The sequence below is a fragment of the Cyclopterus lumpus genome, chromosome 6, assembly GCF_009769545.1.
Source record: "Cyclopterus lumpus isolate fCycLum1 chromosome 6, fCycLum1.pri, whole genome shotgun sequence".
Classification (NCBI taxonomy): Eukaryota; Metazoa; Chordata; class Actinopteri; order Perciformes; family Cyclopteridae; genus Cyclopterus; species Cyclopterus lumpus.
In genome coordinates this window covers 3375130-3402235 of record NC_046971.1, presented here as the reverse complement: position 1 = coordinate 3402235, position 27106 = coordinate 3375130, and the positions used below count along the sequence as shown (strand labels likewise).

Genomic DNA, 27106 nt, shown 5'->3' with positions numbered 1-27106 from the left:
CCCGATGTACACAACAGGTCTTTCATTAGATACCGGGAGGACAGCGGGTCTCTACTGAAGGTTCTTCAAACCGATCCTCCACGAGACACAACAACAGTCAGTCTGCAAGCGGTGTGTGTGTTTCACAACAATCTGGAAACATCCGTGGGAGGATGAATATAGAAAAGATATCCTGGTAAAGAAAATCTCAGTTTGGATGTCCAGTGAAAGAGCACCTAATCAATCAATCAGTTCTCTGAAGGAGGATTCCCCTCCTTTTCGGTCACGGTATTGATGGCCTTCCAAAACGGGTGGAATCCGCTTGGCGCTATCAATCGCTGATTGATCTCCGGTCCGGTGGGACCTCTTTGATGTGAAGAACAAAGGCTTCTCATTGGGTTACACAGGTCAGGATTGATGGTGCGTGAAATCAAGGCCTCGGAGGGGGGGGGGGGGGGGGGGGGGACCAGGGGAAGACACTCTCCTCTTCCCACTGTTCTCTCCAAAAACATGCTTTCACTCAAAAGCTCCTCGGAAAAGTGTTTAGGTCGACAAAGGCCGGCCAGACATCAGATGAAAGCGAACTTCAAAGCAGGACTTAAGGTTTCAAGGTATTCTGTTGTTGGCAAAGCAATGACCAAAGAGCTCGGGTTCTTTCTTTCATTAAAATCACCTGACATGGGGGGGGGGGGGGGGGGGGGGGATTTCAAATTCCTGCTTATCGCGTCTGGGAGAAGATAGGAGGCACTTTTGACGGATCATCTGAGGCCTTTTGGCTCTCGCTCTCTCTCTCTCTCTCTCGTCTGTCATCTCCTTCCTGTCGTCCCTCCCTTTCTCCAGTCTGGGGATGGACCCGTCGACAGATGGACCGAGGACATCCGGACCCAGGCGGGTGGAGGGTGGTGCAGAAAAGAGGAAGAGAGAAGGGCTAGAAGGGGGAACCTGGATAAGAAGGAAGCCAGAATAGAGGCAACAGATAGAAAGTCTGCTTCCAGGAATGGAGGGATGATGAAATGGTGGAAGTAGGAGAGGGCTGAGAGGGTGGAGGAGGAAGGGGGGGACAGTGTGTGGGCTCGAGTTTGCCAACACCTGGTGCGGATTATAGGGGGTAGGATGGGTGGGAGTTTTGTGGGGGGGGGGGGGGGGGGTCTGTTGTGTTCTGGAGGAACGATTTGCTTTTTTTTTCCTTTGGCAACTCGCTAGATTAGAGGCTTGGAGTGGAGGTTGAGGAAGTGGGGCTTTTTCCAAAACACTCACGCACACAAACACCAACATCAGGGTTATTAAAGGTGATTTAGTGCCGTGAAAGGCTATTGTTGTCGTTGCCTTTAGGGATTTCATTGTAAGTAGTAGAGAATTCTAACATTTTCTGGGGGGGGGGGGGGCCATGAAGAGGACAAAAACAGCAATTTGTGGATCTCGACAACAAAACTATTTGGGATAAAGACATAAATACAATTAATTTTTTTATCTACAAACAAAATACGTAGTTCCATTTTTAAACAAGGCTCAGTAATTTCTCAAATCAGCCGTCCACTGTAGTTTTATTTGGGCCAGCGGGACAGTGTACGTGGGATTGAATGAAAATAAACTATGTGCGTTCATGGTATGTGCGTTCATGGTAACACGCCACCCAGTGCAACAGTGTGGATAATTGATGTTTTTAATAGTTGTGGGACAACAATGGAGCTCTTTGGCTCAGAGGAACACATTACTTTAATTAATATGATCAAATCATTGTTGTTGTTTTTTTTCATGTCGTTAAAGTTTGAGATATTGCTAAATGTATTTTCCAATGGACTCTGACAGGAGCTTGATGTGGAGAGCAGAGGAGGTTATTGAGGTGGGACAGGAGACTTCCCAGGTGATGTCACAAGATGTGGAGAGACAACCAAGACACCAAAAGCCTTGCTTATTAAAATATGTCCCTTGAACACAAAACATTTTTGCATCAGGCTAAAGCAGAACCGGGACAGAGATGTTGTTGCGTGCTGTAAGCTGTGTTCAAGACTTATAAAGACCTCGTGGTACAATCCAGCTCATTGCAGGTTTGGAGCCAAGATTTTACTGCATTTTACACCGTCTGCAATGGCGGCACCTATGTTTTCTGTTTATTGTATGTATACATTTTCCATCCGATCTCATTCTTTCAAAGATCATGACCACAGGTGGGGGTCTCCTACTCCTACTCACTTATCCCCACAATGGTCCAGAACAACGGCTGCATCAACGTGATGCTGCATCGAACCGCCCCGTCCACCTCAGACTCCGTTTGAACCCCAACCAAAGACAAGCCCCCGAGATACTGGAACTCGCTCGCTACCGGCAGCGACTCCCTCCAAACCCAGAGGGTGCAATCCAAAGGTTTTTGCCTGGAGAGAACCACAGAGGTGCTTTAACAGTACCTGGAGAAGGTCACAGTCTTAAACAGAACCACATCATCTGCAAAGAGTAGAATTTTATGTGAAACCTGCAGAAAACGACATCACTCTCATCTGTATATTATATTTTCCGTGCCACACCACAGGAAGAAGAATGAGCGTGATGAAAGGACAATGACTGAGGTTTGTGGAGACAATGAGACGGTGAGAAGAGTAGAAAGGGCATCCGAGAGGTCAGCGGTGGAAGACACAAACAGAAGGAAAGCAGGCAGGTGTTCCGTCAATCCAATCAGTGGGCAAAGCGGATGGAGGGATAAGGAGAAAGAAACCAGGGATCAGAGCGGTCTTATGGCAGCGGACTCCACGGCCACGTATACTGGGAAGTGGGCTATAAACAGCTTTACTCAACCAGTGGTCTCTGGTCACTCGGCTCCGCCCCCTGCTCGAAAACACAAAGGGGTCAAAGTTACATGCAACATAAGTTTTATATGAACACTGGATCAAATATTTCGCTGTCAATTACTTACTTTTTAAAACTATTTTGCTAAACTATCTAACACTAAAATAAGGACATTTTAAATTATTTTCCAAACTCTGTACTATGGGGAGATATTTACAGGTGCCTTGGAATGACAGCATCTCCTGTATTATTTATTTAAAAGGAAGTAGGTTGATGTCGTTCGCTGGTCTAGAAGTCTTCAGCTGTAGTTCCTCTAATGGCCACTAGATGCTGCCTTCAAAAGAAAAACATTGATTATATTGATACGATGGAAGAAACTTCTCTCCAGAAAAACAACGTTTACACGCTTACAATATATAAAAGTCAAATCACTATTAGATAGTGGCCATAAAGAGCTTGATGGAAAATAAAATAAAATACGCATTAGAGGCCACGATAAGAGTCCCGCTCATCAAACAGGTCGCGGACGGCCCAGGAAGGAAGGATGTGTGCTACACTCGGGTGACCTTTGACCCACATGACTCTGGACCAAATGCTATTGCCAAGATGCCCACTTCCTTATCTGGGGAAACGGAGACGTTTGGGCCCTTTATTCCAGAGATAAAAAGGAACCAGATAAAACAACTGACATATTTGTGTTTCTTCCTCTCTGGAACAAGTCCAGACGTGCTGAGAGCAAAGTCTGTGAGCTCTGCGAGTCTCTGCAGGTGAAATGCATTTCAAAATATGTTTCAGGTCTGATCTTAGTGTGTCTGGTGTGCACGTTACCCGTCTGCTGCTGTAATCCTGTAGATGTCCCCGCTGCGAGACTAATAAAGGATTATCTTATCTTAATGTTGAGCATTCAAATAACATTGCATTGCACTTTCCCCTTTTTAAAGCTGTGAGTCTCATAACCACCAGTTCTTAAAATGCAAGTGTGCAGCTTTGCAAGCTCTTCTATTTTTTGCAGTTGTTGTGAATATTAATATCTGTACTACTACTCCTTCAAGTGGCTGTGGTTGATTTGAAACTAGTGTTTGGTATTTTATTTTGAAGTTATTATGGTGAACAGTCAACGCTTCCAACACGCATCTATATCCAAATATAAAACTATAAACACGGCCGTCTCGTGAGCTGTAAATAGAGTGCATGTGTGTGTTTTTAACGCGACACATCGAGTCGGATCCAAAATAAGCCGAAAGCATTTTTTTACAGATGCAAATGAGGCGCTCCGAGGCAATTAAAGATAGCCGTCACAAACCATAAACATAAACATAAACAGCATGCAGAGAAAACACTGCACGGTCACTGGGCGTGTTGTGCAAATATCTCAAACAAAAGGTATGCGAGGACCAGCCGGTGTTTAACACTCTTCCTAGAAAGGGATTGGCATTAGTAAAAAAAAAAGCCCCTTTCTCCGGCTTATTGTTACGAACACGATGGTTTTAAATAAAAACTATTCAGGGTTCAGTACACCGTGTGTCCAGGACGCAGGAAGTTTGAGGAGAAAACAAATAACATTTTATTGGGCCCCGAAAGGAAGGGACCAGGGTGAACCTGCAGCCAGAGGCCTTGTGAGTCCTGCATCCCCCTGTTTCCTGTGAGTGGAAGAGAGGAACAGGAAGAGAGAGAGAGAGAGAGAGAGAGAGAGAGATCAAATGACAACAAACAAGATCACGCAGGAGCGGAGGTCACTTTGAACCTTCTCCCTGTTGCGGAAGTCAACTTATTTTTCTTTCTTCTTGTCCTCCGTTCCTTTTTTTTGTTGTCATCCCCCGCTCCCCCCTCCCTTTTCACCGGAGATAAGCTTTCAACGCGCTAAGCCTTGTAAAAACAGGCCACGAGCGTTTAAGCTGAGACCGGTCCGCAGAGATGTCCCAGCATGCTTTGCTGCATCGGGCTGCTGCTGCGTGTCCCTGAAAGAAATATGTGTTTCCTCTCGTTGTGCGTCCTCCATTTGTCTTCATTGTTGCAGCAGTTCTCGAGGGGGGGGGGGTGCAGCTCATAAAGTGGACTAATCACCAGCCTGACGTGGTGGGAAGGTCACTGGCAGGTGTTACTGGAGAGGGAGATTACTTTCAGTTTTTTTTTAATGTTCTACCAAGAGAACAATCTGGTTCTGTCGCCAAACAATGACCGGAACATTAAAATAGCACGAATATTATTGACTCCCCGTGACGATGACATATTTCCAGCAATAACACTTCTCCCAGGGGAACATTATTCAGACTCTTCTAGACATTCATGCTTCACATTTTATGTATGAATGTTTGTTTTAGAAGATTATTTTCTTCTAAATTATTGGATTAACTGAATTATTCTATTTTTAGAGGTGCGTATGCTTTCTGGAACGTCGACGTTCCTGATCCAAAAATATCGGCCTCGTTATCAAGCTCAATGCCACGAGGTGGCTAAAATAAACTACTTGGTTAAGATGAAGGGGAACAAAAATATCATTTTTGTAAGTAAATAGCAAACGCCCTCTGCAGACTTTGGGCCGGTTATTACAGAACAAGCGCAAAATCAATGTTTTTTTTTCTTTTTTTCGTGTATTGTTTTTGCCAAGACGTGAACATTCAACTGACATTCAAGCACATATTTTGTCCTGAAACAGATTTCCTTCCATTTTCCAGAAAACTGTTTCCGAGATCAAGTGACAATTCTTGAAATTTAGCTTTAAAGCTACCGAGAGGATCTTTTATTTCTTGTTGATTCTGGCGGTCCCTGTGGACAATAGCGGTAGTGTTAGAAAACCTCTCATTTTACTGCAGCGGTCCTGCTTCTCTGCCCGCCTCCTTTCCTGCCTCATTAAAAACAGGGATTTTATTTTTTTTACCAGATCAGCAGCGACAACTTTAACTGCCAGTCATGTAAAAAATCAAAAATAATATAATAATTATATTTTTTTACGAGAGGCGACGGAAGCAGGTGGTTAAAAACCCCTTCTGGGAAACAAGGCGGCGTTTTTTCCGGATGAGGGAAAAAGTCAAACACAGAAAACAAACAGGGAGCCATTAGCTTCACTGTTTACCTTTCTGCAGCCTATTTGAACAGGTGTGCACATTACGTGAACTACAATCAATAAGTGGCACGGCCATAAGCCGAGTTCAGAGCGAGACTCGCTGTAACTCAATAAGCGTGGGTCTTCCTCCCCTTGCTCCTCTTCTTTTCTCTTCCCCTCCTTCCTTTTGTCCACGGCCTCTCTCCGTTTATGTATCACCTCGTCCCCTGAAGGTGGTTCAGGGGGAATTTTTTTTCAAAAGACGATCCGCCTGTTTTTCTGGCAGGAAGTGGCGGAAAAGAGAAGAGGAAGAGGAGGAAGAGGAGGAGGAGACGGTCTGTAGATTCGGATGGGAGTTAAAGAGAATGTTTGGCTTCCATCGTGTGAGACTCGGCCATCTTGGGGTAAAACTACGACACACACACACACAACGGTTGTGTTGTATTTGTGTACAGGAGCAACCGAGGAGCCCGGAGGACATTGACATGTTCCAGAGAAATACTACAAAATATTTAAAAAGAAGGGCGACCTGTTCGACTGCAGGGGGACTGTCAAACCTCCTCTGAACATTGTCGGGCAGTTAAAGAGCCGGTTTACTCAAATTACAGTCGAACAGTTAATTTTCTTTTGGTGGAAAAGGCAGTTAATTTCTCTTTATCTCTATCTCGTCATCTTCAATGCTGTGAACACCACACACTGCTTTCCAATCTCCACCATTGTGTGGGGAGGAAGGCGGAAGCTCAGATCCTGAACAAATAAAACTAGATACCACTAACAACAATCTGAAAGAGATTCAAATACCCAAGCTCATGTATGTCACGTTTAGACATCCATCACATCAGCAGGAGACCAACAGATGACTGATATCGGATTAAAAATCAATAACCCGGCTTGACAGATCAATATACTTCTGCTCCCACCAACACACAGCAGTGAGCTGGGAACCTGGTGGCCAGTCAACAGCCCCGGAGCGCCTTGCTCAACACCAACAGGAAGCCCCGCCTCCAGGAAGCTATTAACCGGTTAGTTAGGGGGATCATGTTCACAAAGCACTGAAGACACACACAACAGTGTAGTGTAAACCCAAGTGTGTGTGTGTGTGTGTGTGTGCACACAGTAAAAACAAGGCCTGTGTGTACTTAAGGAGATCGAAGTGGAGGTGGAGATTGGTTGTTAAATGTTTGCTTGCCACTCGCTCGCCTGCTCTTGTACACAAAAAGGTTTGGCGACCAGAGGCTCGAGGTCGTCGGAGGTCGTCGGAGGTCGTCATGTCCTCGAGGAGTCGCTTTGACAAGAACGTTCCACAAACAGTTTTTGGAAATACATTTTATGGTATTTAACGTTTTAGAAAACGTTAAACACGTTTCATTCTTTTGAGATCTTTAAAAGGTTCTTTATACAATATCCACATCATCAGTACAGCAGCTGTGTGTGTGTGTGTTGCAATCAGAGCTTCTCTGTGTGTTGTTGACACTTCCGCTCAAGTTAAGCGCCGTTAGCGCTGTCTGCGCCGCTAGAACCGTTAGCGCCGTTAGCCGCTAGATTTCAATTTATTTTATGAATAAACGTTTCTCGTTCTGAACTTCACACTTTTTTTTACGCATCCTGTCTTTTTTTTTAATGGCGCATGAAACCTCAGCTCGTTGCAACAGTCTCTCTTCTCTGAAGTGGGCGAACTGGATTTCCCACATCTCAGCCGGCAGCACCACTTTATGTAACCGGGAGAGAGCAAAAGACGGAGGAGGAGGAGGAGGAGGAGGAAGAAGAGGAAGAGGAGGAGGAAAACCCGTAAAGCCAGAGAGGAAGTGAAGGATGTGGTCTGGAGAACAAACAGCAGCCAGACGACAGCTCCCTCTCCCTTTGTGTGGCTTCTTCTTTTTTTTACTGCTTCCTCTCAACCGCCACATCTCCGCCGCAGGAAAAACATAAACAGCTAACGTCTCCACGCCGGGCGAGAAAGAACCAAAACATTGCGACACGAATCACGTGGACGAGCAAAAGACACAAGTATGGAAGCCCAGGAGGACCAAAATGCTCATGAAGCTGGCAGTGATGAAAATGTCAATGTTGTTCTTGACTGTAATTTATTATTTACTAATATATATAAATTACAAGTAAAAAGATGTATGATATATTAAAAACTCACTTATTTGCACGGTGGTGTAGTGGCTAGCACTGTCGCCTCACAGCAAGAGGGCCGCGGGTTCGATTCCCGGTCGGAGCGGTCCTTCTGTGTGGAGTTTGCATGTTCTCCCCGTGGCAGCGTGGGTTCTCTCCGGGCTCTCCGGCTTCCTCCCACAGTCCAAAGACATGCTGCAGGTTAATTGATCTCTAAATGTCCCATAGGTGTGAATGTGAGAGTGAATGGTTGTATGTCCCTACATGTGCCCTCGATGGACTGGCGGCCTGTCCAGGGTGTCCCCTGCCTTCGCCCTATGTCAGCTGGGATAGGCTCCAGCACCCCCGCGACCCTAATGAGGATAAGCGGTATTGAAAATGGATGGATGGATGGATGGATATATATATATATATATATATATATATATATATATATATATATATATATATATATACACACACACATCGTGCAACAAGTTAACTGCACACTGTTACGTTTTAATTGGGATTCCATGTGGTGACCAGTCCAAATTTTAAACTGGTATGAACTATCAGAATAAAAGTCTGTAACAGCAGCCAACTATTTCTGACCCATAAAAATAAGATGGACCTAAATTCAGATTAATATTTAAGTCTTTAATACCGAGTGTCGGGGGTTTTGTCCGCTTTTGTCTCGACGTATAGACAGGCCATAGCAATAACATTAGTGCAATATAGTTTTTTATTTATTTCTATAAATTAAACATGAGGCAAAACACGTTTTAAAAATTACAAAGAGAAAATATGCAAAAAAAGAGATATAAAGAGTGCGTATACCAAATACACCAGTGTAAACACACACACACACACACACACACACACACACAAGTTATGTTTTCATAGCTGCAGCTGTCCCGATTGGACATAACATCCATATCAACACACAAACACACACACACACCCTAATGTCCTCACTTTCCAAACATGTCCTCACTCCGAAGTTCTGAACCACACGGCGGTCCTCACAAAGATAGCTGTACAAGTACACACCCACCCACACACACACACACACACACACACACACACACACACACACACACGGAATGTCCCCTTCAGACTGTGATTGGCCGTACAGCTGGATGTCCTTAAGAGGTGTCGAAAAGACGAAAGTATCACACACAGACACCCAACTCATGATAAACCCGCTGAACCCTGAGAGAGACCACCGAGGTGGAGACTTTTTAATGACACACAGACACACATATTTACACACACACACACACACACGGGTCATCCATCCGTCTCCTCGCTCTCCGACCTCCGCACGTCCTTGAGAATCTGGGATTGGTTGAGGAGACACTCCTTCAGCTTGTCCTCCGTCAGGGTGAGACGCTCCTCCAGCACCGAAACCGTCTTTGTGTTTGAGGAGGAGGGGGAGGAGGGTACAATAATTACAAAGCAGGCATTGAATATCAGTAGAAAATATGAAGACCAGAATTCATTAAATCAAAAGGAATGCAGAAGATGGACATTGTGTGAACGGGATAGTCTGCGTCGGGAACTCGTTAATTACCCCGCAAAATTCACGATTTGTTTTCCACCTCCCAAACTCATTTGTTGTGTTGAAGAACAATATAATAATAATTTAGATCTTGTATCAAAATGACCTTTTTAACGCTTTTTTGGGGGGATTTCATACGCGTATCAGTTTGGACTTTTACTGACAACTGACCTGCGTGAGAATATCCAACTGTTGGACGATGTGCCGCAGGGTCGAGTCCAGACACGATGGGTGACCGGAGAGAACTTCCAATGGGTGCGTCTGCCCTCTCGCCGCCGCCTCCTCCTCCTCCTCCTCCTCCTCCTCCTCCTCTTCCTCTCTCCTCCCTCTTCCTCCCCCGCCGTCGGCCGTCTGGCTCCGGACTGGCGCACCTGCCCCGCCGGTACTCTCGTCTCCCACCCATCCTCCCACTCTTGAACCGGCCATGCGACGGGTCGGCAATCCGTTGGAGTGGCGCCCGCCGCCGCCGCCGCCCGGCGTGGGCGTCGAGTTCGCTCGACCGCTCGAGGGCTGGAGACGGAAACGAGGGGGAAAGAAAGAGGTAAAGAAAGAAAGAGATGGCTGCCATGAATGTTTCTGCTTTGTGAGCCAGAAGAAAAACAACTCAAACTGAATCAAATCAGCATCGTAACACCGTGACATCTAAGAGAGGACACGCCATGAAAAACCACCATCAACTACCATATGTGGTTATAATGGTTATAATGGTAATAAGTTATTGCAAGATAAAAAACCTTGATTATTTTTAGGTTATTGACTGATCGTACGATATATGCTTATAATGGTAATAAGTTAATGGACTTATTGCAAGATATATGGACATAACCTTTATTATTTTGTTACATTCTCGACTCTTTAACAATGAAAACATAACAATATAAGTTATTTCTGGTCCAATAAAAGCTGTTCAAAGAAGTAAATAGACAAATAGACATCTCAGCTGAAGTGAGACTAATAACACCTATTAATTGGATCCAACCTCAGCCTATTGATTGGATCCAACCTCAGCCTATTGATTGGATCCAACCTCAGCCTATTGATTGGATGCAACCTCAACATATTGATTGGATCCAACCTCAGCCTATTGATTGGATCCAACCTCAACATATTGATTGGATCCAACCTCAGCCTATTGATTGGATCCAACCTCAGCCTATTGAATGGATCCAACCTCAGCCTATTGAATGGATCCAACCTCAGCCTATTGATTGGATCCAACCTCAGCCTATTGAATGGATCCAACCTCAGCCTATTGATTGGATCCAACCTCAGCCTATTGATTGGATGCAACCTCAGCCTATTGAATGGATCCAACCTCAGCCTATTGATTGGATGCAACCTCAACATATTGAATGGATCCAACCTCAGCCTATTGATTGGATCCAACCTCAGCATATTGAATGGATCCAACCTCAGCCTATTGATTGGATGCAACCTCAACATATTGATTGGATCCAACCTCAGCCTATTGATTGGATGCAACCTCAACATATTGATTGGATCCAACCTCAGCCTATTGATTGGATCCAACCTCAGCCTATTGATTGGATCCAACCTCAGCCTATTGATTGGATCCAACCTCAGCCTATTGATTGGATCCAACCTCAGCATATTGATTGGATCCAACCTCAGCCTATTGATTGGATCCAACCTCAGCCTATTGATTGGATCCAACCTCAGCCTATTGATTGGATCCAACCTCAGCCTATTGATTGGATGCAACCTCAACATATTGATTGGATCCAACCTCAGCCTATTGATTGGATGCAACCTCAACATATTGATTGGATCCAACCTCAACATATTGATTGGATGCAACCTCAACATATTGATTGGATCCAACCTCAGCCTATTGATTGGATGCAACCTCAACATATTGATTGGATCCAACCTCAGCCTATTGATTGGATGCAACCTCAACATATTGATTGGATCCAACCTCAGCCTATTGATTGGATGCAACCTCAACATATTGATTGGATCCAACCTCAGCCTATTGAATGGATCCAACCTCAGCCTATTGAATGGATCCAACCTCAGCCTATTGATTGGATCCAACCTCAGCCTATTGAATGGATCCAACCTCAGCCTATTGATTGGATCCAACCTCAGCCTATTGATTGGATCCAACCTCAGCCTATTGATTGGATCCAACCTCGCTGATACATAACGCTGTGCAGGTGTAGCCGACACCCTTCCTGTGTCCCTGTGGACCTTGAGCTTGTTGTGACTCGGGAGGCACATGACTCACTGCTGGATTACCGACTAACTTTCTCACAAGGTCATTGGAGAGAGCCGTCGCCACGGAGACAATCTACTTTAAAAAAAATAAATGAAAAAGTATTTGACCTTCACTTTCTGAAGAAAAACAGATGGCGGCATAAGCGAACAAAGGGAAGGGGAGAGAACATCATGTCCACGTCCATCAATTGTCTGGGCGGAGACGAGCGAGCGTGACTTCACGTTTAAATAGTTTCACACGTGAGGAACAGAAGACGCGCTGTTCCCCCGGTGGCTGCTGGGAAATGTTTTGGGAGTTTGCAATTCAAACTGCTCGTTGGGAGAGAGAAAACATAATAATCAGGATTTTTTTTGTTGTGGATTTTTTTCGAATTTCAATAATTAAGTAGAAATGTTAAGAAAAGAGCTAAAAAAACAACCAAATGTTTTTAAGGGAGGGGGGTTGGGGGGGGGGGGTGCGAAGAGGAGCAGAAGGCAGAAGGGGAATAATTGAGGGATGTGTCAGGAGGACGGAGGAGGAGGAAGGAAGAGGAGGAGGGTGAAGAGGAGGAGGGTGTCAAACATTCCTGGACTAACGCATGGAGCAATCGATTCCGGCTCGCTTCCTGCGCTACTGTCCTCACTTCAAAGAGAGCGAGGAGGGAGGCAGGAAAGGAAGGAGGGATGGATGGAGGAGAGGAATGAGGGATGGAGGGAGGAGAGGAAGGAGCGGCGTATTTGTGAGTGTGGGTGAGGAAAGGAGGAGGGAGAGTTCCTCTTAATTCCTGAGTGGAGGTGAACAAAGCCGTCAGTGTGCGGATGGTGAGCCTCTCTTGCTATCTCCGCTCATTTCTCTCCACACACACACACACACACACACACACACACACACACACACCCTCCTCCCATGCCACATCTGGCCAACATCTGCTCAGCTCATTTACACTCGGCAGATGCAGACCTCCATGTCCAGGAAGTTTGGGTGCAATCAAACATTTAACAGGCAGGGTACCCTGGCTGTCACACACACACACACACACACACACACACACACACACACACATATATATATAAAAGGGCCCCCAGCGGTAAAACAAGACGTGGAAAACAGCCTCGTAATTATAACGGCCATCTTTACTCCGCTCGTCTCTCTACTAAGCTCCGTGGAATGTCAGGGGTCAGAGGGGTCAGGGGTCATGGCTCGCCGCGGCGGGAATGTGGTGATGGCGTGACGCCAGCCAGGGTTTTCTTCGTCTTTTTTTGTGTGTGTGTGTGTGTGTGTGTGTGTGTGGGGGGGTGATGGGAGATGAGTGGGTGTTTGGGCAACAATGTCCACGGTGTCTCCACGTGGCGTTGCCAATGAAAAGGACAATTGCGCAACACCGGACTCCGTGGGATAAAGGGGCTCAAATGGGGGCACGTGAAGGCACTCCAAGGGGTACATGAGATTTAAAAATATATATATTTAGAAGAAATCAAAGGGTAAGCTCATACACTGAATTGTATATATTGAATAATATCAACTCTATGTCCAGACCTGACCTTTGACCTTTAACCTTTAACAGGAAGTCAGATGGCAGGTGAAACTGGAAAGAGATCTGTAGCCACCTGTCGGTGTCGGCATACACGCTTCATCAGAGGATTCATTTTCCCCACTCATCTCTCTCGCAACCTAATTGTCACGTATATACCCGGGGGCTCAATCCCCCCCCCCCCCCCCCACACACACACACACACACACACACACACACAGATGGTTCATGTGGCTTTGAGGAAGTGGAGACATCCTCTTCATGTCTCACCCTCCCTCCCCCTGTCTGTCTGTCAAATGCTAAAACGTCATAAATAATAAATAATAATACATTCAAGTGAGTCACAACGGAGCACAAGTCGTGATCTGGTGAAAACAAAGCCCTCGTTACCGCCCGTCTGTCTCCCAAACAACGGACTGATGGATACAAACCCCTCCTGGTTCAATTCAAGACGCTAAAGGACAAGGTTTAGTCGAGGGTTTCGCAAACATGGAGAGCAGACTTGTACACATCTGATGAGGCATGATGTGAAGAAACAACCCATAAATGTGTTTTTACCGTATTTGCATGAAGTGCAGATTGCAACTGACGTAAAATCCTAACTGACACTTCAACACACGTGCAGGTGATGTCGTTCATCTGTACATCTCGGTTGCATCCAGCCAGGTGTTAATACAAGTAGTCCTTTGTGGACCCCCCCCACCCCCCTCCTATGGTGTCCCCGTGCCCGGTTTCATTCGGACACAGCTCTGGTGGCGGCCTGTCAATCACAGTAATACCTTTTATGAGAAAATGTTTTATTTTCCTACCTATCCATCAATCTATCTACATAACCTACCTACCAACCTACCCATCAATCCATCTACCTAACTACCTACCTATTCATCCACCTACCTAACTACCTATCCATCCATCCATCTACCTATCCATCCATCCACCTAACTACCTATCCACCTACCTAACTACCTATCCATCCATCCATCCACCTACCTAACTACCTATCCACCTACCTAACTACCTATCCATCCATCCATCTACCTATCCATCCATCCACCTAACTACCTATCCACCTACCTAACTACCTATCCATCCATCCATCCACCTACCTACCTACCCATCCATCCTACCTAACTACCTATCCATCCATCCATCCACCTACCTACCTACCCATCCATCCACCTAACTACCTATCCACCATCCACCTACCTAACTACCTATCCATCCATCCACCTAACTACCTACCTAACTACCTATCCATCCATCCATCCACCTACCTACCTATCCATCCATCCACCTAACTACCTATCCACCATCCACCTACCCATCCATCCATCTACCTACCTACCTATCCATCCATCCACCTAACTACCTATTCATCCATCCATCCACCTACGACCCTACCTACCCATCTATCCACCTACCTACCTATCTATCCATCCATCCATCCTCCCACCTAGCTATCTTCCCATCTCTCAAACCAGAACTACAAAGTAGACTTGCAAAATACACTTCATAACTGATAAAGTTAAATAAAGTTATGCACTGATACCTCTGTGTTCTTTGACGCGGAATTCCCCCAAAAGGCCGGATGAGCCGGAACTCCACAAGTTATTATTACAACTGAATCATAGTCGTTGTGCGTATTCGTGGTCACAGCAGGAAGCTACTGACGAGGCACAACCAGACCAACGAGGGGGCGGGAGATTAACTGCGGCTGCCTCAGAGAAATGTAAGCCCCACCCACTCGCTCGTGGCCGGTAATTGATTGATTATTGTGGCTTTAAACAGCTCCCGTGCTCCTAAATATATTACTTTCCACTCCATGTTTTCCACATTTTATTTTGAGAACAGACTCATGATCAGCTGGTTGTGTATGTCTCTTTAAGACGAATGGGCCGCCGGTGACCATCGGACCTCCTGCAAGAACGCTTTTCTTATCTCGACTTATCTTGCTTTTCTTTGTCGCACTAGTGCGCCGTGACCGATTCACAAAACCCTGATAACTTCTGAAGACCGCGTCAACGGCCAGCACAAACATGACGCATAGCATCTGTGAACGAGTGGCTGTTTTATTTGGCACAACTAAACCTGAATCGCATACCTTCTATAAAAGGCCCTCTTAAGGTCCTAAAAAGGGGTAAAGAGTCCACCTTCCTATGTTCATCAGATCCTTTTTTGGCTTCTGGTTACCAGTTGCAGAGAAAGATGTGAAGATGTTCATATTGTAGCGTTATCCAACGGCATCTATATACAATTAAAATGGTCATTAAGCCTCACATTTAGATTGGCATATAATTTGAATTGCATAGTTGGAACGGGATAATGTGAACTTCATGAAGCGGACTAATAGCATTCAGGGCTCTCCGGAATCAGTCCCACGAGCCACAGAAGAAGGAATCGTTTTTATGACTCGCAACTACCTCTAAAATACAGGTATAGCAGCAATGTGTGCATCCCTTTGCAATGTTTAGGCTGTCGGGTTCGCGTGAGATTCAATGTAGGTCGTAACAGTTCTGGAAAACTCTCCTGGCAGGAACGCGTTTGTCCCGACTCGCCCGGCGGCGGCGGCGCTCTGCAAGAGCGAACACACCACCGATCGGAGAGGCCGTAACCCCAGACGCCATCGCACACATTCACATCTGGGACGACACACGCGATCACACCAAAGCAAACACACACACACACACACACACACAATACTCCCCTTTGTCCCGATGCTGTTAGTTGTGTTTGCCACGAGGTACAGAGTTACTGTTTGATGTGTTTAACCGGAGCCAGGTGGGTTCTTTTCACCTGTTGCCTTCGGGCCAAGAGGAACTGTGTCTTTATTTCAGAGGCTGGAAGTCCCGTTGAGCCTCTGGTAGTCGAGTGTGTTGACATGTGTGAAGTGGTCATACGGACACACACACACGCACACACACACACACACAAACCAGACAAGCCCAACCCCAAGTGAACGTGGGTCAGTATAAAAGGTCAGTAAATACTAAGTAAATCACGTCTACTGCAATATTCAATAGTCACGTTATGATTTTGAAAGAGAAATCTAATAATTAATTTTTCCTCCTTGGAAAAAGGGAGTTCAGAGGTCGTGCCCCTGTAATCAGAGTTTTTTCCCCTCAAAGGGGGGGGGGGGGCACATCTGCAGGATGTTTACTGTCACGGGGACTTGAACATGAAACGCGCCGGGCGGACGGGTTTATTAATCAACGTCGCACATGTGGCTAACGTTTAACTAACAACCTCACACGGAGCGCAGGGATCGGCTTCGGGCGCACGCGTTAAAACAAAAGTGAATGCAGGCCGACAATTTAAGTCATCAAGCCAGACACACACACACACACACACACACACACACACACACACACACGCACACGGAGGGTGGTTTTCTTTCCCTGAGCTGGGACTTTCGGTTCTTTCTTTCTCCGGCTCTTTTCTTCTCGGTTCCTCCCGGTTGTTTCCTTCCCTCTCGGTTCCACGACACTTCCTCTTCACATTTTTCTCTCTCCGGTACGTGCCGAGGTGGCGGCGGATGGGAACGGGGGGGGGGGGGGGGGGGGGGGGGTAATGTGTTTTGGTCGACGCCATGGAAACAGAGACAAACATAGAAAGTGGCAAAGAAATACCCTCTGATTCCTTGTGTTGGAGCTATTTATTTGATATTAGTATTTAGTTATTGTTTAATCATTCAAGTTGTTTGCTTATGTATGTTAGATGTTTGGATAGTTTTTAGTTTAGTTTAATTATTTTGGTTGTTCATTTGTTCGTTAATTGGGTAACACTGGTTATATGTAGGAGTAGGCAGGTAGAGGACCAGCATGCACCTGGGTAGGCCTATGATTTTTTTTTTACCAGCGCAGGAGAGGCAGCGTTAGGGGTTGATTTATTTGTTTGTTTGTTTGTTTTGTTTAGTTAAATAAATGATCAGTTTCTTTTGGCTGCGTAAACCACAATCCCTTTGATTTATGTTTGTTTTTGTTTTGGATTTATTGGACAAATGGCCGCCACACCTTACGTTAAAGTGAAGCCAAAAGCAAAAGGACGCCCACAGGAACCCCTGAACAGTGATTTACGCCTTCGGGCTTTAAGGCCGACGTTCTTTTAAAGTGAGCTTTTCGGGTTCCCGAAGGAAAAGTTTCTTGTTAGCGAAGCAAATGATAAAAGTTCAGAAACTCATATCCCGGAACCGGAGGGTTTTTCTTTTCATTTTCTTTCCCACCAAAGTCTCAAGTGGAGGCGAATCCTTTTCACGGCGAGGAAGTGAATGGCTCTGCACAGGGATTAGCCCGTTTTAAAGCCCCCCCGAGAGTGAGATTTACCCACATTATTCACATTTTAAATGGACGTTCCCACCCGCACGTCGGCTGAAATCGGGGGAATCCGTGGCGGTGAAATAAGGCGGCGGCAGGGCTCAAAAAAAAAAAAAAAAAAATGTCAAGGTTCATTGACCTCACTCAAAGTGTGAGCATTGTGCGGATACAATGAGGAGTATTGACATTATTGAAATGGGGGGGGGGGGGGGGGGGGGGGGGGGGGATTTGTACCCGTTTGCATGAGCGAGCACGGACAAACGGAAAGTAGATGTCGAGCAAACGTATCTCTTAAAAGGCCGACAAGGGAAGCAGGTTCATCGAAGGGGGGGGGGGGGGGGGGGGCTTCATGGTCATACACGCCGACATAATGTTGGTGAAATCAAAAAGAGCATCGTTATGGATTCATATTTAGAAGATGAATGCACGTAATATCATCCGAGGGTTTCTAAAGTCTTAACTGGTGATCATTCTAATTATTTAAAAAAAACCTGAACAAATAATCTCAATTTGATTGATTTTCCTTAAGTTGAAAACCAGATTCTCCGACCGAGAAGAATTGTAGGTATGAGGCAATACATTTTTGGCAATTTCTTTTAACCAAATATTCTCAGGTAGTTCAGGTAGCGACACAAAAATAAAGAATCGCAGCCCGTCGGCAACCGGAAAGGTTCACGTGGACTTTGGGAAGATATTTAAAAGGGAAACTTCAAAGCGTTCAAATCGAGAAGGGACTTTTTGTGCTCTGCGATCATCTCGATAAATTAAGTTATCCACCCTGAACCACACACACACACACAGACACACACAGACACACACACACACACACACACACACACACACACACACACACACAAGCATTTGTGTGTAAACGCCACGCACTCTGATTTAATTAGCTGCCAGTTCCACTTCACTAAATGAGAAGCAGCACTGGATGGGGAGCATAATAAACTAACGGCTATATCTGGATCCATCGTGGCTGAGGATGACATATCGGGGGGTGGGGGGTGGGGGTGGGGGGGGGGGGGGGGGGGGCAGACGGAAATGTCAACAACGATCCGCGGGCGACTCGAACTTCCCGACTCCAGAAGGCCGAGACGCTCACGGCGGGGCCGATGGGGGCCGGAGAGGCCCTCGGAGAGGCCACCATTGAGTAGCATCACAGGGAGGGAGTCCTGAAAGGAGAGGAGGGGGGGGGGGAGGGGCTTTGGGAACGGCTTGATTGGCAGCTGGAGCAGCGGGGGGGGTTAGAGGTCGTGCTGAGTCTCTGCCCTTCACAGTACAGGCAGGAGGGAGCAGACACAGCGGCCCCCGGGGCCCCCGACAGCCACAGGTGGGCTTTGTGGTCCGTCATCCTGTAGCACCGAGCTGCCTCTCAGCCTTCTATCAGAGAGACGGACCACAGGCCGGCTTATCGGTCCGTGTGTGTGTGTCCGTGTGTGTGTGTGTGTGTGTGTCCGTGTGTGTGTCCGTGTGTGTGTGTGTGTGTGTCCCCGTGTGTGTGTGTGTGTGCTTCGTGTGTGTGTGTGTGTGTGTGTCCGTGTGTGTGTGTGTGTGTGTGTGTGCTTCGTGTGTGTGTCTGTGTGTGTGTGTGTGTGTGTGTGTGTGACCGTGTGTGTGTGTGTGTGCTTCGTGTGTGTGTATGTCCTTGTGTGTGTGTGTGTGTGTGTGTGTGTGTGTGTCCGTGTGTGTGTGTGTGTCCGTGTGTGTCCGTGTGTGTGTGTGTGTGTCCGTGTGTGCTTCGAGGAACTCGATTATGGATTATCGATGCAAAGTTCATGACGTGAGGTTCCATTGAGTCACACGACGACACGTTCAAGCCCTGTTCAGTAAAAACTTTATTATTATATAAAATATATATATATTAAAAAGGGAATTATGACCCTTTTAAATTCTGAACCCTATCGTCAGCTTTATTTGAGTTTTAGTTATCAGTGTTTGTTTGTGAGTTTTTAATAATTTCCAGTACTACAGAAAGGTTTCTTTATTTCTTTATTTCTATTTATATATTAAGTTTATTTACTAATGTCTCAGAAGGACGGAGCTGTAAATACATAGTTTGAGAACTGCGTAGGAATGCCACACAACGACATTTAAAATCAGGATATCATTTCTATTTAGTTTTAGTTTTATCAACAATATTTTTCACACGCTTATTCTCATTATGGTTTCAGTTTTAATTTAACATAAATAACCCTGGGTTTACCGCCACATGTGAAGTTTTTACACGTCCAGCAACTTCTAGAAAAGTTGAGACATTTAGAAGTCGACAGAACGGCCCGACATTAAAACATTAAAACATTAAACTAAGATATTGTCAGTTAGTTTGTGTCGTCGTCCTCACTTTGAGTCTCATCCTCTCTGACGGCCCCGTGACACGCCTCAAACGATGGGACGCGTGAGGACCAACGACAGATGTCCTGAGAACAAGAGGTTCCATGTAGAGAGAGAGAGAGAGAGAGAGAGAGAGAGTGTGAGTGTGTGTGTGTCTGTCTGTGTGTGTGTGTGTTTTTGTGAGCTGAAGATACAAACACAAGTGCAGCGCTGGAGTTCGATAGGACGCCAACGACTGAACTGGGCGGCGGCTTCAATGTGCGTGTGCGTGTGCGTGTGCATATGCGTGTGCGTGTGCGCGTGCGTGTGCGTGTGCACCTCTGCAAGTAGTATGAATTATGAGAAAGATGAAAGCGGCATCGGATTTCAAAAGTAAACGTGTTGTTTTTAAATGTCAGACGTTTATTTTGAAGGTAACATCAGGATAAAAAAAAAAAGTAAAAAAGATTGCCCATTACCTCTGGCTTTTATTTTGAAGGCTGCAACGCGCTGTGGTTTATGTTGACGTTAATGACGAAGTTATACGTTTGTGTGAAAGACTTTTATTGTGAAAAACTTGATTAGATTGAGTGTTGTGCATTCCCTCTGGCTTTTATTTTGAAGGCTGCAACGCGTTGTGATTAATGACGAAGTTATACGTTTGAAGTTTGTGTGAAAGACTTTTATTATGAAAAGCTTGATTAGATTTAGTGTTGTGCATTCTCACTGGCTTTTATTGTGAAGGCTGCAACGAGCTGTGACCACTAGCAACTACCTGAATTAATCACACATTTATGAATGTAAGGCATAGATTGTCCTCACTTTAGATGAAGTCACACAAAATACTTTACTAACGACGAGAACCTGAATTAATCATGAATTAAAACACGCTTATAAAGCTAACATGTTTAACACAGTCCCTAACCAGCTAAATCATTATATGTATAAATAAATGCATGAATAATGGGGATAAGTATGAATCATGAAACGCATAATAGTCCGGCTTATTAATCAAGAATAAAACGTTCATAACTGTGTTTATGAGTTGCATACTAATGAGTGTTAATGTTGGGACACTTTATGAACGATGAATTAAGTGCTAATGCTGAATAGCGTGTACTTATTAAAAAGTCTTACGCAGATTTCCTCCTCCGATTGAAAGATTTGTTCCTGATTAACGTGTTTTAAACAGTTTTAAAAAGGGGAAGCTGGTAATCCTGCGTGTTACGTGCTTTTGCAATCTTTTTTTTTTTTTTAAAACAAAGAGATTAAGCGATTGAGAGTTGTGCCCCAAAAAAACGGATTAATCCAAATCCAGCCCCCCCCCCCCCCCCCCCCCCCCCCCCCCCCCCCCCCCCCCCCCCCCCCCCCCCCCCCCCCCCCCCCCCCCCACCTCTCTGAGGTGATGCTCAGAGTGGGTGGTGCTTCTGAGGAAGAGAATATACTTCTTTTTTTCCGGCCTGGTCTGTGTCCCGAGACCTGGACACAGACCAGGCCGACCCCGGGTCCCCGGGGTCGGCCTGGTCTGTGTCCAGGTCTCGGGTCTCGGCGGTCTCAAAAGGCTAAGTGGCCCCTTTGAACACTAATAGTTCTCAGCAGGCCCAGACATGTGATTTGTGGTACCGCGCTCCTCCGAAGACACGTGATGCATTATGTTTGACCTCTATGACCTCTGGTTCTGGGTCCATGCGGTCTTAATTTACAATCAGCAGTAAAACAATTTAAATAAATAACATTAGCCAATTACTGACTAACTAACTAATTGACCAAAAGATAAAACGATTACATATCTTATATAGCAAATAGTTTACGTTATAGTCATCTTTGACGCTCCTGACGCCGGAGGGTCGGGTCCCCGGGGGACCGGGCCTGGCTTCCTGCCAGATCACGGGTTAGACCCAGAACCCAGATGACGGGTTAGACCCAGAACCCAGATCACGGGTTAGACCCAGAACCCAGATCACGGGTTAGACCCAGAACCCAGATGACGGGTTAGACCCAGAACCCAGATGACGGGTTAGACCCAGAACCCAGATCACGGGTTAGACCCAGAACCCAGATGACGGGTTAGACCCAGAACCCAGATCACTTGTGCTGGTTGATTGCAAAGAGGTCGTGACCTCCTCCTGGCCAATGTGGTCTCCTTTTCTTTTCTTTTTTTTTTTCTCATTTCTTTGGGATTCAATCCAATAAACAAAACCATGAAATCGAACCCAAACTGCCGTACCGTCGACGTGATTGACTGGACGACTCGGTGACTCATCGCCACCCCTCGAGGTTACGAGTGGTATTACAACACGGGACGTGTCGGGCCGAGCTGGTTTACGCAACAATATGCAGGGTCATCTTTGACATAATGAACATCCTGGCTAGATATCGTACACGTCGCCCCTTTCAACTGACACAGCTGGGCTACGACGGGTTCATTTCTGGGGTACCTTTCCGGTCCATTCCTGGAGCCACGCTCGAAACAACAAGTCCAGTCCAGGTGCGCTGGGAGTGTCGGTGGTCACATGAAATGCATGACTTTAAAGAAGACTTTGCAGAGGAGGCAGGAGAGTTCCAACTGAGGGGGGGGGGGGGGCGGGGGAACTCTCAGAACCAGAGGAACCTTTTGAGAGACGCCAAGCAAAACAATTTCAAAACAGTGGATTCCTTCTTGTCACGTTCACGGCACCACCTCCACAAGGTCCACGGGCCCAACGGGCCCAACCCACAAGCCCAACAGGTGCATCAACAGACTCCCCCAAACAACGAGGCTTTTGGTGTTCTCCAATGAGTGGAGGGATCGTCAAGTCCAACTGCTTCAGAACGTAGGGGCCATTGGGAGGAGAGTCTGGGAGGTGTGAATAGAAGAATAAAGACGAAGAAGGGACCGGAAACAAAAGGAAGAAATGGAGAAAGAGCGCCAGCTGGAAGATCACTGGACTGGGAGAACCAGAACCAGAAGGTCCCGAGGTGCTCAACACACTTTCCTTTGTGCTCTTTCTGTCACGCACACCTTGACCGCCGAAGAGAAGATCCCGGGGGGTGGGGGGGGGGGAGACATTCGGAGAAACTGGATTCCTGAGATCCTAATCCGATCAGGTGCATGTCAAATTCAGGGACATCGCCGTGCTCCACCTGGTCACGTGACGTCCAGGTCCAAACATAGCTTACCGGATGGTTCCTGACAAGATCTCGGTTCAGACGTCGGCCTCGGCTTTCTAAGAATAACCGACTGTCGAGAGGGAAATTAAAATGGGGTGACTTCCTTTCATTAGGGCTCACTTAAGTGCTTAAATATAGCCGGTCACAAAAGAACAGCGGCAGATCTGTTCCATCCCATAAGCTCTTAAATACAACGTTATGTCAGTTCATTCAAAGGGAATTCATTTCAGGACGTCGTAGATGTTTGTTTTTTTACCCCTTTTGGAGATTGATTGAGGCTTGATTTTGTTATTTTATTCCAATTTAAACCCTGCATACACTTAAATGTACTTTTCGCAAAAGGCATTTTTTCTTTATTATTATTATTATTACGGAGGCAATTACTTTTATTGTGAAGGCACTTAAATATTAAGTATATTAAATATAAATATTTCTTCACTATGTGGCATGGTTTCAAGCTGCGATACAGGAAACCAGCACTACCACAGAGCGTGATTTGTCATCAATAAAAAGTGATTTTGAGGCTTTATTTTGTCATTTTATTCCAATTTAAACCCTTCATACACTTAAATGTACTTTTTTCGCAAAAGGCATTTTTCGATCTAGGAAACCAGAACTACCACAAAGTGTAATTTCTCATTGATAAAAAGGGATTTTGAAGGTTTTTTTTCCTGTAACGTGATTCACGAATATTCTCCCGTCTCGCACTCTTTACGCCTGAAAAATGCAGTATCATCCCATTCTGCAAGGAATAATTAAGCATAACGCATAACGTGACCTTTTCAAGCGGCGCCGTCGTAGCGAGCGGCCCTGCGGTGACCCCGGGACCCGGGTCACAGGTGGTCCTGGTCCCTCTGGATGATGTTGCGTAACAATAAACATGGCACGCGTACGAGGAAATACCAGACGTTTTGTTTCCGTTAAAACTGAAGTTAAAAAGACGCATGTGTGTGTGTGTGTGTGTGTGTGTGTGTGTGTGTGTGTGTGTGTGTGTGTGTGTGTGTGTGTTGGAGAAAGGCGTGTGTGTTGCCATATGGAGGAGGGGCTTAGGAGTATGTAGGGCAGCGGGAGGTTAATCTCTCTCTGTGTAATCTTGACACATATCCAAGCATAAGCATGACTCACATCCCCTTTTTATCCCTGAGGAAGCCGAGATGGAGATTAGTGGACAGGTAAACAACTCCCGGGGGGGGGGGGGGGTATTCACACACACACACACACACACACACACACACACGCACACACACACACTCAACTGCTAATCTGCTTCAGTGCTTAAGCTAATACCAAAAGGCCTGCAAAGCACCTGTGGGAAACTCATTTTTTGCCATTCAGAATAACCCCACTGCTAATTTAAAATAAAACAATGCAAACTCAAGGCCCGCCCCTAATCCCCCTCCTCCCACCCCCCCACTCGTTTTTCCAATGTTCCCACACACACACACACACTCTCACACACACACACACACACACACACACACACACACTCACTCACACACACTCACACACCGGGCCCACCGCCAACGAAAAATACTTAAGCGCCTTTTAAAACCAGAAGATTACGTCGCAACCTTGACAAACAATAAAAAAAAATTACAAAATAAAATATTAATGCAGCAAAATGCTATTAGTACTCTGAATCGAACTAAATTATTTTTGCACGGAGACAACAAGACGGGACCTTCTTTTATAAAAATGAAATAAACTACTTGTTGTAAACTTAAGGGTCTAGAGGGTCAGGGAGATGGAAACAGGTGGTTGTTGTAGGGCTGGTGTGGAGGACAGGGCGACATCTAGTGGTGAGGTGGCAGAATGCAACCAGCTGATATGAAAACACAAAGGAAACCATAAAGTTCTCAAAACCTCACGACCCGATTGGTGAGATCGTGACCGCTGTTACAGAACCAGGTCTTGATGTAAAGCTGGAACAGAACCAGGTCTTGTTGTAAAGCTGGAACAGAACCAGGTCTTGTTGTAAAGCTGGAACAGGACCAGGTCTTGATGTAAAGCTGGAACAGAACCAGGTCTTGTTGTAAAGCTGGAACAGAACCAGGTCTTGTTGTAAAGCTGGAACAGAACCAGGTCTTGTTGTAAAGCTGGAACAGGACCAGGTCTTGATGTAAAGCTGGAACAGAACCAGGTCTTGTTGTAAAGCTGGAACAGAACCAGGTCTTGTTGTAAAGCTGGAACAGGACCAGGTCTTGTTATAAGGCTGGAACAGGACCAGGTCTTGTTATAAGGCTGGAACAGAACCAGGTATTGTTGTAAAGCTGGAACAGAACCAGGTCTTGTTATAAGGCTGGAACAGAACCAGGTATTGTTGTAAAGCTGGAACAGAACCAGGTCTTGTTGTAAAGCTGTTACAGGACCAGGTCTTGTTGTAAAGCTGTTACAGGACCAGGTCTTGTTGTAAAGCTGGAACAGGACCAGGTGTTGTTATAAGGCTGGAACAGGACCAGGTCTTGTTGTAAAGCTGGAACAGGACCAGGTCTTGTTATAAGGCTGGAACAGGACCAGGTCTTGTTGTAAAGCTGGAACAGGACCAGGTCTTGTTGTAAAGCTGGAACAGGACCAGGTCTTGTTATAAGGCTGGAACAGAACCAGGTCTTGTTGTAAAGCTGGAACAGAACCAGGTCTTGTTGTAAAGCTGGAACAGGACCAAGTCTTGTTGTAAAGCTGGAACAGAACCAGGTCTTGATGTAAAGCTGGAACAGAACCAGGTCTTGTTGTAAAGCTGGAACAGAACCAGGTCTTGTTGTAAAGCTGGAACAGGACCAGGTCTTGTTGTAAAGCTGGAACAGAACCAGGTGTTGTTGTAAAGCTGGAACAGGACCAGGTCTTGTTGTAAAGCTGGAACAGAACCAGGTCTTGATGTAAAGCTGGAACAGAACCAGGTCTTGTTGTAAAGCTGGAACAGAACCAGGTCTTGTTGTAAAGCTATTACAGGACCAGGTCTTGTTGTAAAGCTGGAACAGGACCAGGTCTTGTTGTAAAGCTATTACAGGACCAGGTCTTGTTGTAAAGCTGGAACAGGACCAGGTCTTGTTGTAAAGCTATTACAGGACCAGGTCTTGTTGTAAAGCTGTAACAGGACCAGGTCTTGTTGTAAAGCTGTAACAGAACCAGGTCTTGATGTAAAGCTGGAACATAACCAGGTCTTGTTGTAAAGCTGGAACAGGACCAGGTCTTGTTATAAGGCTGTAACAGGACCAGGTCTTGTTGTAAGGCTGTAACAGGACCAGGTCTTGTTGTAAAGCTGGAACAGGACCAGGTCTTGTTATAAGGCTGGAACAGAACCAGGTCTTGTTGTAAAGCTATTACAGGACCAGGTCTTGATATAAGGCTGGAACAGGACCAGGTCTTGATGTAAAGCTGGAACAGAACCAGGTCTTGTTGTAAAGCTGGAACAGAACCAGGTCTTGATGTATATTAGAGTTGAAGAGAGAGACATCAAACTATTAAAGGCCATCAAAGCCCTCCGTGAGCTGTGGTCAGAGGTGGAGGATCCAGTCATCGGAGAGATGAATGACTTCCTAACAGGTGGACTATGAGGTGTGGGGGTCTGTGGGGGTCTGTGGGGGGGTATGGGGTCGGGGGCTGTGTTGAGTTACAGCTGAACCTCCAGAGAGCGACCGTGACCTTGTGGCTTTGTCAGCTCGCTGGAAATGGATTTGTTTTCCCAGAATCCTCATAGACACGTATGAGGATCCACACGAGTGATGCACACACACACACACACACACACACACACACACACACATACACACACACACAAACACACACACAACTGCAAAGAACAGATACTTTTAGAGATAGAAAAACTACAAAATGCTCAAATATCCATACACAATACCCAAACGGCTCAACCTGGTGCTTCCGTCTCAACCCACCGCGCAACTAAAAATATCATTTAAAAGACGTGCAGCTTTCTCAAAAGGAGAGAAATCACATTTTAAAAAAAAACATTGAATTAAATTTAAATAACAAAACATCGACCACCCAGAAGTGAGACACCGGAGCCACGAGGTTCACCGGGTCGCCGCCGCGAGGGCAGGAAATAGCATCATCGAGCAACACTGACAGATATGAAGCGTGTGTGTGTGTGTGTGTGTTATTATCA

The 27106-nt window shown here is 45.8% G+C and overlaps 1 protein-coding gene and 1 long non-coding RNA gene across 3 annotated transcripts in view; one reads left to right on the top strand and one right to left on the bottom strand.

The window, feature by feature from the left end:
• The first annotated feature begins 1129 nt into the window (after positions 1–1129).
• LOC117732518 lies at positions 1130–3691 on the top strand. Of its 2 annotated transcripts, XR_004609605.1 has the most exons (4): positions 1130–1843; positions 1935–2027; positions 2135–2393; positions 2507–3691. It is a non-coding gene; the product is annotated as an uncharacterized LOC117732518 (long non-coding RNA). The 2 variants fall into 2 exon arrangements; XR_004609604.1 differs by having other exon boundaries at positions 1130–2027.
• Positions 3692–8624: 4933 nt separating this feature from the next.
• Positions 8625–27106, bottom strand: part of poc1b (POC1 centriolar protein B) — a 27687-nt gene continuing 9205 nt past the window's right edge. The window contains exons 11-12 of the mRNA XM_034534913.1: positions 9633–9971; positions 8625–9313 (exon numbers count right to left, since the gene is read on the bottom strand). Coding sequence (XP_034390804.1) covers positions 9191–9313; positions 9633–9971 — 462 coding nt within the window. The 3' untranslated portion in view covers positions 8625–9190. The remainder of the gene's footprint in view (positions 9314–9632; positions 9972–27106) is intronic.